The sequence below is a fragment of the Anguilla rostrata genome, chromosome 16 (assembly GCF_018555375.3).
Source record: "Anguilla rostrata isolate EN2019 chromosome 16, ASM1855537v3, whole genome shotgun sequence".
In the NCBI taxonomy this organism is placed as follows: domain Eukaryota; kingdom Metazoa; phylum Chordata; class Actinopteri; order Anguilliformes; family Anguillidae; genus Anguilla; species Anguilla rostrata.
This window is the reverse complement of record NC_057948.1, coordinates 6,536,551-6,552,100: the sequence shown is the minus strand read 5'-3', so window position 1 is coordinate 6,552,100 and position 15,550 is coordinate 6,536,551. Positions and strand designations below refer to the sequence as shown.

Here is a 15,550-nt window from a genome sequence, read left to right as displayed (position 1 = left end):
GGCCGATTTTATTGTGGTGGAACTGGAATATGTAAACCCCAAAAAAAGCATTCAGTATAGGCGGAAGAATCTTCATTTTTTTGTTTACGAAGTCAGAAGAGTGCTGGGAGGTCCGTGAGAACCTGCCCCTCTGTCTGTAGTTCTCAAGAAGGCCAGACGAAGTCCACACACGCGTTCGGTTGATTGACAGCCGTGTCAGTAGTGCGTGTACTGTGTGTGGTCAGTGCTGCCGCTGTCCGTGGTTCTGAAGTCCTCTCTGCCTGAACAGGGACAATGAAATGGGGTCAGTGCTAACTGACGCATTGGGGCCAGACCTGAAGGAAACTGCCATTAGCCAGAAAGTAGAGCTTCTTTGTTCCAGCTTAACACCGCTGTGCTGATTTTTTACGGTCTATCTGCTGTTTAATCTTCTGCGACATGGCGTGGTTAGCCGTTTCTGACGGCAGCCAATGAGGCGGAGCCGTTTCTGCTTCCGCTCCGCCCCTTTCCGGTATCACGGCTGCCCATTGGATAATAATCTTCTTCTGCTCGGTGCCATGCAGTTAATGTAGGTTTGGAAGAGCAACTTAAGATGCTGCTTTGGATTATCTGTTGGATCAAACTGGTTCCGGTTGTCATTTTTGTGGTAATTTCAAAAAGGTAGTTTTAGGAGAGAAACTTGGGCAACTTACAGATTTTGTTTACTGCCACCATTAATAGGCTCAGGAAAGGTCGTGTGACTGCTTCACTGTGAACAGGGTAGGGAAACCATTAAGAACCGATTTGGCCTGCACCTGTGAGGATTCTCGCCTTTGAGTCGAGAGAAGTATGGTTTGATGTGCTGCTGGTGTGTATGTCACATGGTAGCACGGCAGCTTTACATTAAATGCATTTAGCAGACGCTCTTATCCGGTGCGACTTATGCAGCTTTTGCGTAGCATTGACATTGCATCAGTTTATACAGCTGGATATATACTGAAGCAACGCAGTCATAGTTTGGCGATGCGGGTCTTGTTCCGGTCTGGATTATTTCCTTCGCATCGTTTGCGCCTGTCATGCCTGTCGCCCACAAAGATGCCCAGTCAAACCAAATCTGTGAAATGGAGAACTGGCACAGCTTTCTTTGGAACATATCCATACCACACGACATGCACCTTTGTTTGTGCGCGTTCCAACGGGGATGTCCGTCTGTTCACGTTCTTTCCTCAGGCCGGTTGGTTTCCTGCGTGGTTCATTACGTTGGTGTCTTCAAATGATGTATTTTAAAACGCTGCTGCAGTTATATTAAATATGCAAATGAGACACCCAGAGGGGTCTTACAGGAGAGATTTTGAATCCCAGTGTCGCCCCCTGACTGCGCTTTGGATTAATAGGTTTATTTTGGGGGGGGGGGAAAAGAACAAGAAATGTAACTTCAACCACAGAGACGACTTGGAACTGATCTGCAAGTATTGCAGCGTCGCTGCTGTTAAGACCGGTGCTCCGTAGCGATTTTGATAGTGTTATGGAATCGGTGTGGCCCCTAAGGAGAGAAACCAGCCAACCAGAAACAAAACGGGCAAACACCATTCGAGGACTACGAATCCCACCGGCCTTAACTGCGCTTAATTAGAAGTTTATCGCGGCCACCGCTGGGCGAGGTTCGGCTTTTAGACCTTATAAAAGCTTTTATTTGCCCGCTCTTTGTCTTTTGTGTGTTTAACGCTCCGGTCGTTCCGCGCGCGCCTCCGCGCTCGGAATTTAATAACGACGAGAAGTGATTACAGGTGCTTCAGAAAGGGGATTTTCAGCGGGGAACGCAGCTCGGCGAGAGAACTTCCGTGATTAGGCGGGAATGTCTCTCCTGTGGTCCTGACGGTAGTAAGCTGTTTTTAACAATGCGGTACATCTAGAGCGGTCCCCGTCTACCTTTTGTCGTTACCTTCAGGAAATGCCTCTCCCCCCGGCACTAAACCGATTCTCATTCCCCTCTTCCACGTCTTCCCTCTGTCTACCCTATATTCTCCTGCCCCAAATTTTTTTTAGATAGAAACGAAAATCCTTTCTGTACCTTCCCTTTCACACGTTCATTTTAGTGACAAAGGATTGCCTGTCGCTGATGTGTTTTAGCCCTACCATCGGACCTCCTGTTAATGGCCACTTGGCATGTTTATGATTTAAGTATCTTGACATTTTCTTTGTTTGCACTCATTCTAAGTAGCTGGGGATAAAAGCGGCGCCTAAATGCCTAAAATTGTAAGCGTAAACGTAAAAGGAGTGGATTGGTAGCGTGGATCTCCAAGGGGGGTGGGGTGGGGGGGTGGAGTCTTCCTCCAGATCAGAGGCGGAGTTTTGAGGTGACTGACAGCAGATAGCGGCGCGCCCAGTCCGCGCCCCGCCGCGGCGCTAATCTTTCGGCACAATCAGCGCTCTGCGGGCGACCGGACGGCCGCGATATCCAGCGGGGGGGTTCCCCTGCGCAGCGGGGCGTGAGTGGATCTAGTTTGGGGGCAGTGCCCTGCCATTCTGGGGTCTGGATTCAATCAACCTTGCGCGACACAGAAAGGCCTTATCTGTAAACATCCCCATTCATCTGTCACTACACTGCGGCCTCGATGTAATTGATTTGTGCTGAACTTTAACTTGCACATAAATACAAATCGTTTTTTTTTATTTTATTTTTTATTTATTTTTTACAAACAGTGTGAGGGGCTATTTCTGCTGATACTAAGCTGATTAAACTGTTCTCATTTGTGTTTTAGAAAATAAAAGAAAAAAACCTTTTTTTTCAAATTTAAATTTGTTAAATGTTGATTGGCTCAGAATTTAAGGGTCTAATCAGGGAGCTGGAGAGTGCTGGTTGAGGCTGTGTAAGGTGAACTGCGGTGAAGATGAACTATTCTGGAATCAACTAGAAATCATGTTTCACTCGACCAAAACCATGAAAATATGTGGTCCACCTCATATTTTGAACGTAATTGTAAAAAATTTGATCACATTTCAAGTTGTACCATTTGACTGGTTACACCCAAAATGCAAAAGCACAAGCGCCATTTTGTGTTCTCTGCTGCAGTGGCTCCCAAACGTTTCAGACCCAAAGCACCCCAGGAAGTCATTTCCATTGCCAGGGCAGCCCAAAATGGCATGTCCATTTTCCAACACCTTATACACATGTTTTTAAATGATAAAGGAACACTGCTCTCACTATGAATTGGTGGTAAGTGGTGTAAATCTGTATTATAGTCAGAAATAGATAAACATGTCAAAATATCAATGTATTTCAGTAAACAAATTCTGTTTTTTTTTTTTTTTTTTTTTTTTACAAATTCCATATTTAGATTTAGTGTCATGGTTGGCATGACTGCTTCTCCCATGGGAGAGCAGGGTTGGAGCCTCAACAAATCCCTGCTGTTCCCTTTGTATCACTTATTTAAAAAAATGTATGCAATAATGCGACAAGCTGCTTGGCATCATTACAACAAGCTATATCGCAGAATTATTTGATCAAATCAAGCCCAGCGGAAGGGACGGGGGGGCAGGCAAGCTTAATGAGTTTTTTCTTTCAAATTTTTATTATCTCCGCCAGGCGGAGCCTAGAGGGGATCATGCGTTTGGTCACGTGTGTTTGTGCGAGTGTGTGTGGTTTGTGCGCGCGTGTGTGTGTCTCTCTCTCTGTCCGGAGCTAATCTCGCATACTACTGGGCCGATCAGCCTACTATTTGTTGTGCATGCTGACAGCAGGCCAAGGACCTGAATTCTCGAATATTTTGCAAATCGGTCAACGACAAGTATTTTATTCGAATTAATTTCCATCGTTTTCCATTGAAATAGATTGAGTGCTAACTCCTAACCGGCCGCTAGGGGCCGCAAGTGATCAACAGCTGCTTCCGTTTGGAATGCCTGGCGGAGATCTGCACTCTACTGAGTGCACTCTTCTAGTTCTTCATTAATTTTACTTTCTGTGGTGAAATTGACTAGACCAGTAGTCTAGCTAAAGTGTAAAAATGGGTCATTTTGGAGGATTTGGCCAAACATACTGTATTTAGACTAACTAAAGTGTAAAAATGGGTCATTTTGGAGGATTTGGCCAAACATACTGTATTTAGACTGTCCTGATTAGAGATCAGTTTGTGCAGGCAGAGGTTGAATGCGTGGAGGACCGAGTTCAGACAACTTCTAATATTTGCATTATGCGCTTAAAAAAGCTCCATTATGAACTGAAAGCAGTTGGGCTTACAACTGCTCCATTATGAATTGAAATCTGTTTTAAAAAATTATAAGTGTGATTTATTAGTTATATTATACTTTAAAAAATGTTTTACATAACTTTCAAAGCACTTGGAGTGTCAACTTTGGGATGAAATTGATTTTGAATTTAACCATCTAAAATTGGTATTAATGTGATTATATTCAAATATCATTTGCATATGTTGACCTATTTTGTTCAGCGCAATATGCAATTTAATATGCAGAGATGCTGCCTCTAATCTGTTGTAGGCCTAAGAATTGACGTCTAAAAGGGTGTAGTGTAACACAAACCGTTGACGTGTTGAAAATACAGTTTTGTTTTGTTTTTTTCAGTTATGCAGCAGTAGGTCTTCACTGTATTAATTCTATTCATGCAACTGGAAAATTTTCTCAAATAATGAAACTGACCCATGCAACAAGTGAAGCCAGACAGCAAGTAAAGCACATTGTCTGAGTGATGTAATTTTTCATGCCTTGGCATTCATTAAGCACAGTACAAGATGGCACAATAGGCCATAAGTGCATTTCAACATTGTCCAAAACTTCTAAATGATCGTTTTCAACATAGATAGTCTCTGCAAGCGACTTCATAGGCACAGCGGCAAATAGGTTAATAGACAGGTCACCAGCATTCTGGGAACATTACTACCTATCTGGCTCATCTATCTATACGCTTATCCTGGGCATCCATCCATTATCTGTACCCGCTTATCCTGGGCATCCATCCATTATCTGTACCCGCTTATCCTGGGCATCCATCCATTATCTGTACCCGCTTATCCTGGGCATCCATCCATTATCTGTACCCGCTTATCCTGGGCATCCATCCTATCTTACCTACCTGGGCATCCATCCATTATCTGTACCGCTTATCCTGGGCTCCATCCTATCTGCCTCATCTGAGCATCATCCATTTTCTTCCCGCTTATCCTGGGCATCCATCCATTATCTGTACCCTCTTATCCTGAGCATCCATCCATTATCTGTACCCGCTTATCCTGGGCATCCACCCATTATCTGTACCCGCTTATCCTGGGCATCATCCTATCTGTACCGTTACCTGGGCTCCATCTTATCTGTACGCATCTGCATCCCCAATCTGTACCCGTTATCTGGGCACGTCGCAATGGAGCTGCTATCCCAGCATGCCACTCTGCAGGACGGCACACACACCTTTCACTCGTCTATGAGTCAAGCCTGCATGTCTTTGGACTGTGGGATGAAGCCGGAGCACCCACAGGGAACCCACGCAGACACTGGGAGAACATGCAAACCCAGGATTTGAACCCAGGGCCTTCTTGCTGTGTGGCTACAGCGCTACCCAGAGGCACCACCATGCCGCCCCTAGGGAAAATCACATAAAATAAAACGTGTTCAAACTGCCTGCGCTACACAAATGCAAATTTAGTCAATTGTTTCATTGCTTCAGAACAAGAAGGAATCATATTTTCATGGTAACGTTCTTGCTGTTTGAGTTACGATAGATAGTGCTGGACACGCATCACTTCATATTGGCAAGGGAAAAAAGATGCTTAACTTGTTGACTGTTGCTAACTTTAGCCTGTTATGTGCCATGTGATGTGACTGGACATTATGTTCGATAGCTACCCACAGCTCGTAACTTCTTGACTGTGGCTAACTTTAGCCTGTTTTGTGCCATGTGATGTGACTGCACGTTATGTTCGATAGCTGCCCACAGCTCGTAGGCATTGAAAATGGAGGTGCATTCATGAACGTGATGGCGCATGAATGACACGCTCAGAATATTTTTGACAGATCTACAAGGCGCCCCTGGAGAGATCCCACGGCAGTGGGCTCCCATTTCGAAAAGCGCTGCTGCGCTACTGTATTCTTTACATATGTAAATAGCTTGTGAAGATTAGAGCAATAAAACTGCTTTTTTTTAAAAATAAATAAATAAAAAAAACTCTTGGACCTGTGCGTCCTTGTGAGACATGAATGTTAATTAGTTTGGAAGATTTGGCCGCCGTGGGACTTCCTTCCAGCGTTGTTGTTTCGATGAGTTGAGGGCTTTTGCCTTCCCCTAACAAGCAAAAGTTTACAAGTTCAAGAAGAGGACCCGCAGTTCCCATGGGGACAGAACGGTGTGTACAGATTTCACGGTTTCCATAATGAATACCTAGCGCTGCCATCAATGGAAAACGGCGTGGTGAATCGCAGAATGTTTTCCCACAGGGTTGGGTTCCATGGGGGACCTTTTCTCTTTTCGTCGTACATTCTTCAAGAAACCGACAGAAATAGGTATCGATTTTTTTTAAAGAAGCTCTGTACCGCTGCCTCAAAACAATTCCAGCAATTTGTCTCTGGTTCTTTGCACATTTCTGTGCAAGACCGCCACAGCAAAGAACCAGTGCGGCTGTATTAAAGAGAGTGAGTTAAGGCGATGAAGGGCTGATCCAGAGTCAGTTTGCCTGACACCGCGGCTGCATTAAAAATGAGCATTTAGAGTCCTGGGGACTGATCCAGAGTCAGTTTGCCTGACACTGCTGCTGCATTAAAAATGAGCATTTAGAGTTCTGAGGACTGATCCAGAGTCAGTTTGCTTGACACTGCGGCTGCTTTAAAAATGAGCATTTTGAGTCCTGAGGACTGATCCAGAGTCAGTTTGCTTGACACTGCGGCTGCTTTAAAAATGAGCATTTTGAGTCCTGAGGACTGATCCAGAGTCAGTTTGCTTGACACTGCGGCTGCTTTAAAAATGAGCATTTAGAGTCCTGAGGACTGATCCAGAGTCAGTTTTCTGACGCCATGGCTGCATTATGACCCTCAGCTGTGCAGTTTGCGTCTGGAGGAAGTCTCTGCCCGGCTCCCTCAGGACCCCAAAATCACTCAGCTGAGCAGCAGCTGCTGCCGGGGTCAAAGGGCAGCCGGTAGGGATGCTGGGATAGACTCGTTCTCTCTCGGAGGAGTGATCAGCGTGGGGTGAGCCTCCGTTATTATTTTCAGCTCCTCTCCTAGAGAGCTGCTTATTGCTCTCTGTAGTGCCTCTGTTCTTCTCTTCTGGATGTCTCTAATGCAACCATTGAGAAAAAAGACAAGAGGAGAAATAGCCTGTTTATAGGTTTTGAAAATAGTTTGCTTGTTTCCATGAAAGGATAGAATAGAGTAGTCATTAAGGGCTCTCTTTTCTGGAATCGATGTCGTCTCGGGTGCGTGGGAGTAGTCATTGTCACGGGAGCACTGGGCGTGGCTACTGAATTTTCGTGTTTGGGTGACCAGAGGCACGGAGCACACAGCTCAAAGTGCACCGCACAGGTTGAAAATGGGCTGGATTACGATGAATCAGTGGAGCTGAATTCACTCATAGCCAATCAAATGGCCTCTTTTCATTCCCTTTAAGCACCCTGGCCTACTGCCGGTGGTATATTTAAACGGCCAAATCGACAACTGCTAACAAATGATTTCACCTCGCGACGTTATGCTCTGATTTTATACTCAAAACTTTTAACACTTCACTTTCTGTTCTGCTTTTGCTGCGTTAGTTATTACCTTTATACCTTCTGCACCTGCTTGCTCCATCATGCCTACAAACTGAAACAAGGAATCATCATGCAAACGGGTGTATGACCAAGGAGATCACAGAAATATAACAGAGCTTTTTCTGTCTTATTAAACAGGCCAGACTCCTTCTTCTGAGCGATTTGTCAAAATGTCCTCGAATCACCTCTGCAAATAGCCTCCTTAATTCGCAGGAGCGTCATGCACAAATCACTTATCAAAGCCTTTTTAGTATTAGGCCTGACACTGATATGTATGTAGGTGTTACCAGCCTAAGTCGATTGTCAGGTCTTTTTTTGTAGCTGACTATTTTTGGGAAATGTTCATGTGAATGTTGTTCTTGGTGCATCATGGCGCACACGTTCATTTTAACTGAAGGCACATAATTAAAATGAAAAGATCGTTTGAGTTCAAGCTGTGTTTATTGTCATTCTCCTCATTGGAGACGGGTGTAAGCAAAAGAACCGAATACAGTCCCCCTGGGACCACAGTTCAGTACAGAAGCGGCCATAAACTATTAAATCAGAAGTAAATAGAAAAATCTAAATTATTGAAAAGAAAAAAGACAATTAACAATAAAGTCCCAAAATCAGGAAAAAATACATATCTCATTCAAATTGGACAGCATATGATCCATGGAAGGCTTTTGAATAGGCTGTGATCATGCTCGCATTACACAAGGAAGCCACAAAATTAACCATCTGCCCAATCTGCTGGAGCTGCAAGCTTCACCATAGCTCTGGTCTGGGCAGGCGGATGGTGAGAGGGCAAATTACAGAACAGACGGACCGGAAAATTGCAATGAGCTGCACCAGAATTGCAGTCCGCTGCTCAATCTAAACTGACATACCCCCAGTTCCGTGCACAGCAAGTCAGGAAGTTACCAAAACACCATGCGCTGGCCAGAAAATAGAGCCCCAAGAATTCTAATAATGACATTCTAGAAAGATCTCCCATACATGAGTTACATTATATTTATATTTATATAAATTACTTAAAGCACTAAAATACATGGTTTACAATGCTATATCAGAAACTTAATCAGCATATTAAATTAAACTTGAAAATGAAGGTGTGTACATGCAAACATAGGCAGCTAAAACACATTGAGACCGTGTGGTGCTGTCAGCAGAAAAAGACGTCTGCTCTTGCCTGGTGAGTGTAGCAGCAGAAGGAGCTGGGTCGAGAAAGCTGGCTGCCGGTGTTTGGGTTTGTCATGTTGCCCAGGGGAGCATTAAAAGCTCTGCACATGGACAGGGCTGTGCCACTTCTCCTCTCTGAACATGCTGTCACATAACTGGAACTGTGATCTGCAAAGACAGAGCATGCATTCCACACGCACACACACACACACACACCTACACACACGTGCACACACACACACACACACACACACACACACGGGCACACATGCATGCGTACACGCACACACATACACACACCTACACACACGCGCACACACACACACACACATGTACACGCACACACATACACACACGCCACCTCATTTCTTCACCAATCCTGTCTTACCGAATCAGGTCAAAGAATAGGAACAATCGGCGAGACGTGTAGCTCGGTCCATTGGGGGCTTACTCTTGAGCCATGTGCAAGTCTGTGGGCGGAGTTTAATCCCCTGAGTCCATGGGTGGGGTTTAATCCCCTGAGTCCATGGGTGGGGTTTAATCCCCTGAGTCCATGGGTGGGGTTTAATCCCCTGCGTCTGTGGGTGGGGTTTAATCCCCTGCGTCTGTGGGTGGGGTTTAATCCCCTGCGTCTGTGGGCGGGGTTTAATCACCTGCATCCGTGGGCGGGGTTTAATCACCTGCATCCGTGGGCGGGGTTTAATCACCTGCGTCTGTGGGCAGGGTTTAATCAACTGCTGCAGCTCTCCCAGCTGTGGGCTCTTCCCTGTCTGCTTTCTACCTGCCTGGAAAAAAACTAAAATAAATGAATTAAAAATTAACTGCGTAGACTGTAGTCTCCTGTAGGCCACTCAGAATTATAGAAGTGGCCTAATCTGGCCTACCTGAAACTTATATAAACCACTGGCCTACAGACATATAACATAATTCTAAGACTGGGTGGGTGAAAAAAAGAATTTCGGTTTAAATTTAATTGTGGTTATTTTGCCATTGTAATAACAAATGCGTTTTGCCTGTTGGTGATGTAAACTGTGGTGTACAGAGCTGGTCGTTTAGGAATTGTCAGGGTCATATAAGGTCAGTCGTCTGCCGCAGTCCCCTCATGTCTTCCCTTTCTCTCTCTCTCTCTCTCTCTCTCCCAGATGTGCAGAGAGCGGTTCATGCTCCCGCTCAGGTCACCGAGAAGGTGGTTCAGCTGTTCAAGAACAAAAGCGAGTTCACCTTCCTGGCCTCCGTCCAACAGAAGTCATCGACGTCGGGAGTCATTCTGTCCGTCCACGAGTCCGAGCACAGGTATCCCCTTCGCTGCTCAATCTCTCCTCTTTTTAAAGAGCATCTGTGTGACTCTTCGTTGTAGAGAGCTGATCAATCTCTTCTTTTTAAAGAGCGTCTGTGTGACTCTTCATTGTAGAGAGCTGATCAGTCTCTCCTGTTTTTAAAGAGCGTCTGTGTGACTCTTCATTGTAGAGAGCTGATCAATCTCTCCTCTTTTTAAAGAGCGTCTGTGTGACTCTTCATTGTAGAGAGCTGATCAGTCTCTCCTCTTTTTAAAGAGCATCTGTGTGACTGTTCATTGTAGAGAGCTGATCAATCTCTCCTCTTTTTAAAGAGCGTCTGTGTGACTGTTCATTGTAGAGAGCTGATCAATCTCTCCATTTTTTAAAGAGCGTCTGTGTGACTCTTCATTGTAGAGAGCTGATCAATCTCTCCATTTTTTAAAGAGCATCTGTGTGACACTTCGTTGTAGAGCTGCTCAGTCTCTCCTCTTTAATGAGCATCTGTGTGACTCTTCGTTGTAGAGAGCTGATCAATCTCTTCTTTGTAAAGAGCGTCTGTGTGACTCTTCATTGTAGAGAGCTGATCAGTCTCTTCTTTTTAAAGAACATCTGTGTGACTCTTCATTGTAGAGCTGATCAGTCTCTCCTGTTTTTAAAGAGCATCTGTGTGACTGTTCATTGTAGAGAGCTGATCAATTTCCTCTTTTTAAAGAGCATCTGTGTGACTCTTCATTGTAGAGAGCTGATCAGTCTCTTCTGCTTTTAAAGAACATCTGTGTAACTCTTCATTGTAGAGCTGATCAGTCTCTCCTGTTTTTAAAGAGCATCTGTGTGACTGTTCATTGTAGAGAGCTGATCAATTTCCTCTTTTTAAAGAGCATCTGTGTGACTCTTCATTGTAGAGAGCTGATCAATCTCTTCTTTTTAAAGAGCGTCTGTGTGACTCTTCATTGTAGAGAGCTGATCAGTCTCCTTTTTAAAGAACATCTGTGTGACTCTTCATTGTAGAGAGCTGATCAATCTCTCCATTTTTTAAAGAGCATCTGTGTGACTCTTCGTTGTAGAGAGCTGATCAGTCTCTTCTGCTTTTAAAGAACATCTGTGTGACTTCATTGTAGAGAGCTGATCAATGTCTCCTCTTTTTAAAGAGCATCTGTGTGACTTTTCGTTGTAGAGCTGCTCAATCTCTCTTTTTTTAAAGAGCATCTGTGTGACTCTTCATCGTAGAGAGCTGATCAATTTCTCTTCTTTTGTAAAGAGCGTCTGCACGTCTCTTCGTCGTAGAGCTGCTCAGACTCCCCTCTGTTTTTAAAGAGCGCGTGCGTGCGAAACGCGGCCTTCGACTCGCCGAAGACTCCCGGCCTCGTTAACGCGAAAGAAATTCGCTCGAGCGCCCCATCCCTCCGGCGGGAAGATCGATCCCAGATCATTTCGGGTAACGCGCGCCGCGCGTAAACGGCACACGGAAAACGTTTCCGACGCTCTTTTCCCGAGCACGCTCCGCATTTAGGCTCTCGAAACGTGGCGGCCGGGCGGTCGGCCAAATTTCGGCCGTACGGCGTTCCGAGCCGCGGCGGGATCGTTTGCCGGAGTAAATGAGCGCTCGCCAGAATTTTCTTAAACGCAGAGAAAAAAACGTAATCGGAAAATAGGAGTAGCAGCAGCCGATACACTGCCAATATACCAAAAAAAAAAAAAAAAGGTTTTTATGTACATTTGCCCACTCAAGTACGCGGTGTGTTCACATTTGCCCCTCGATTTAAACTTAATAGCGTCTATTTATTTTCTGTCCTTCGTCCTGGTAATGAAGCCAGCCACGCACTATGGGGGTAGTGGCAGGTAAAGTTCAGGAGCTCGAGTGGGGTTTTTCCATTGGGCGTTGATATCCAAGCCCAGATCACTGGTTTTCATGTTTTTTTTTGTTGTTTTTTTTAAGGTACAAAATGTTGCACAAGCACTGATAATGTTTGACTGTTATGCTAAAAACATAGCTGAAATGATGAAATGTCATAATATTGCGCTTTCATATTTTATCAGTAGTTTAATTAACTGGCATTAACTGGCGGTAGTGTTAGTTTGCTAGTGAGTGAATCCTGTTCAAAGCTTTTGTTTCATAATATATAATTATTTGTCAAAAGAGTCAAAAGTATCATTAGCTTTACTTCTATGATACTTGGGCATATAAACACGCACACACACACACACACACAATATTTGTTTTTTGGTGATGGCTTTATAGTCTGTATTTACTCATTTGAAGCTTGCTAATTGGTGACAGTTTGAGTCTGTTCACTCAGCCACACTTAAAACAGAAATATTAAGTAAGACTGTTTTAAGAAAAGCACAAGATAATACATACAGTCAACAGTTTACACATGGTTTTGACATCTTCTTGGCCTAAACATAGATACTGTTTTCGCATTGAATGCTGTAATGAGTATTCACGTAAAAAAGCACTTGAACCTAGTGATTGAGTGTTCTCCATACGGCGAATAAGTATATTTCATTTTAATCAATGCATAAATGTTTTCTGGGGGATAATCGGACCCGCGTACAGAAGGCCTGACGTGCCCCAGAGTTCTGCGCGAAGCAGTGCCGGAGATTAAAAAGCTCTGTGACGCCTGTGACGCCTGTGTCGCCTGTGTCCTGCTAAAACGCAGGATTGAGCCAGTCAAACAAAAAAACAAAAATTGTACTTGAGCAAATGGATGGACAAATCAGCTTGCCATCCTTTAGAGAACATCATGGAAAAAAAAAAAAAAAAAAATTCCACCCCAAATTCGGAGTGGCTGCGTGGGAGTCCATTTTAAGTCGGCGCAGCGTGAACGATCTCGGGGAGTTTTTCCATAAGCGGAACTTTCTGAGGCGTTTGTGCTCTGCTGTGAGTGCCGTTCGTTGTCTAGACTGGTTGTTTGCCCGTTTCCCGGGTTTTGAAAGAGCAAACGACGCCCACGCAGCCCCGCACGATGAGGCGGGGGGGGGATTCTTTTTTGGGCTCGCTCTCACAAAGCCGGGAAAGGCGCTACCCTTTTGTTGCTGGCAAATGAGGCCGAAAGGCGGCAGCGGGTCTGTGTACCGGTCGCCCTTCCGGAATGAAAGGGTAAGTGGCGGCCTGGGTCGCGGGCGAGGGAGTAAATTGCAGGGCGCTTTTTTTAAATCGGGCCGATCCGATTGGCCCCCCGAAAGAGGGGGGCCGGGAGGCCTGCTGGGAAGGCCAGCTATGTTTACCGGCCGTACCTGCCCCGCTCACCAGGTATCACCTGGCAACGGGCCCCTCCCCCCCCGGTTACCACCTCACCCTCATGGGAAACAAGCTGGAGATCTCCAAGGTAACGTGGCTAAATATACTCCCGATACAAAACGTGAGCTAAACTGAAGCATGGCAAAATCTCCCCAGAGCCCCAGTCACTGCCCACCCCACACACCCACCCCCCACCCCACCCCCCAATGAAAGCGATACAGCGTCTAAAAAAAACTGTTGTTGTTTCATTATTCACAGAATAAGCGTGTTTATTTTAAACTTGCCTTAAAACTGTTGAAAATATCTATAAAAAGTTAGCATTTTCACAACGGCATTTCAATGATCACGTCTACATGCGCTTAGTTATTCTGATCCTATTCGGAATACTCAAGTATTCCGGTTATGATAGAGCCCATGGTAAACACCAGGTTAAGCTTTTTTACATTACATTACATTACATTACAGGCATATCTTATCCAGAGCGACTTACACAACTTTTACATAGCATTTTACATTGTATCCATTTATACAGCTGGATATATACTGAAGCAATTTCAGTTAAGTACCTTGCTCAAGGGTACAACGGCAGTGTCCTTACCCGGGAATCGAACCTGCGACCTTTCGGTTACAAGTCTAGTTCCCTACCCACTGTGCTACACTCCGTCCTTTATTCCCAATATGTGAAATCCAAGGTTGCACATACCGATAATAATCCAAAAATGAAAACCATGTAAACACCTTTTTGCATTTATGATTTTGAAAAACGATCCACGCATGCATGCATATGGTATCTTGGGTGTAAAAATGTTGCAGCAAGCGTGAAGCCCTCACTTCTGGAGCAACAATGAAGTCGTAATTTCTCTATTGAAAGAAAATATCAAAATAGTGATTTGTTTAAGGCTGCAGTGGATGAAAATGAAAGATGTGGAGTTCAGTGGGACCACAGAACAAAGTAAACTGGTGGAAGACCCTGAAAGCAGTGTATGTCAAGTTGGGCTGTTGGCATTAGCACGTTAGCTCATGTGATTCTTTTTAATTAAAATGAATTACAATACAGTTGTTAAAGATAGGATGGTTTATTGGAAATCTGGTCATAGATAGGATGGCAGGTGGGAATTCTGGTCATAGATTTGCACCTGTGGGGACCTCCACTGCCAAAATAAAATGAATACGATTAATTGCGTTTTACAAGTGTAATGTGTTTAACACGTTAATCATCAAAAATGCATAATTTGAAGTGTAAATCTGGAACTCTCTAATTCTAAGGATAAAACATCAGCGGTTCTCAGCAAACTATGTTTAAACTACTTCATGCACAAGGAAGAATTACTTTGTCGCTGTACTTTCGCATTGAACGAAGAGTGTAAACGGAATATTCCTCTAAGCATCGATACGGGAATAAGGTTGGGTTATTCTTTTCGTGACGCACGCAAACGGCATAATCAGAATATGACCGCAACCGGAATAAGGATCGTTATTCAGAATATGGTGTGGCGCAAAAAAAACAAAAAAAAAACAGGGTTGGCTGTTGTTGTTGGCTGTCGCTACGGTTTTCATGCGATGAACATCAGCCAAACCCGAGCAGCGTACGAAAGCCAAAGGAAGTGAGCATGGCTTCCTCGCGAACGAGCTCTTTCTGTTTTTATTCGGTTGTTTTATCACACGGCTCCTCTCTCAGACGCACGCCAGCACGGCGGCGCCTGCCTTCGGGCTGTTAAGAGAGATTAGCAATGAGGTGAAAGCACATCCAAACAGGGAACTGCTTTTATTTTAATGAGCAAACTAACGATCGTCACAGAACACGTCCCCCCTAAATCCACCGCTCAATTACCCAGAGTGCACTTCTACAAACAATGCTATTATTTAAAATGCTTCTCAACCTCGCTTGGGTAGTTACTGTCGGCATTTGTTCTATTTATCATAGGAAATCAGTGGGATTAAAATGAAGCAAGGAGATGACACAAGAATAGGAGTAGGAAATTGAACGTTTAAAGAAGTAAACCAAAAAATGTGACAGGGTACTACAATTGTTTGGTAATTGGACTTTTATTTGAGAGGTTGCAGGCTTGACTTTCTTCTTCCTTCTTCATTTTCCTGTTTCTAGTCCTCTAATTATTAATTGTCCTCTGGTCAATACCTACTTCAGTTAATGTTATACTTTAGCA

At 44.4% G+C, this 15,550-nt stretch overlaps 1 protein-coding gene across 1 annotated transcript in view; it reads left to right on the top strand.

Annotated features, from left to right (window-relative positions):
* The window catches only part of LOC135241831 (protein kinase C-binding protein NELL1-like), a 290,330-nt gene that overhangs the window by 55,060 nt on the left and 219,720 nt on the right, over positions 1–15,550 (top strand). Inside the window, exon 3 of the mRNA XM_064312554.1 lies at positions 10,010–10,160. Within this exon, the coding sequence (XP_064168624.1) occupies positions 10,010–10,160 (151 nt within the window). The remainder of the gene's footprint in view (positions 1–10,009; positions 10,161–15,550) is intronic.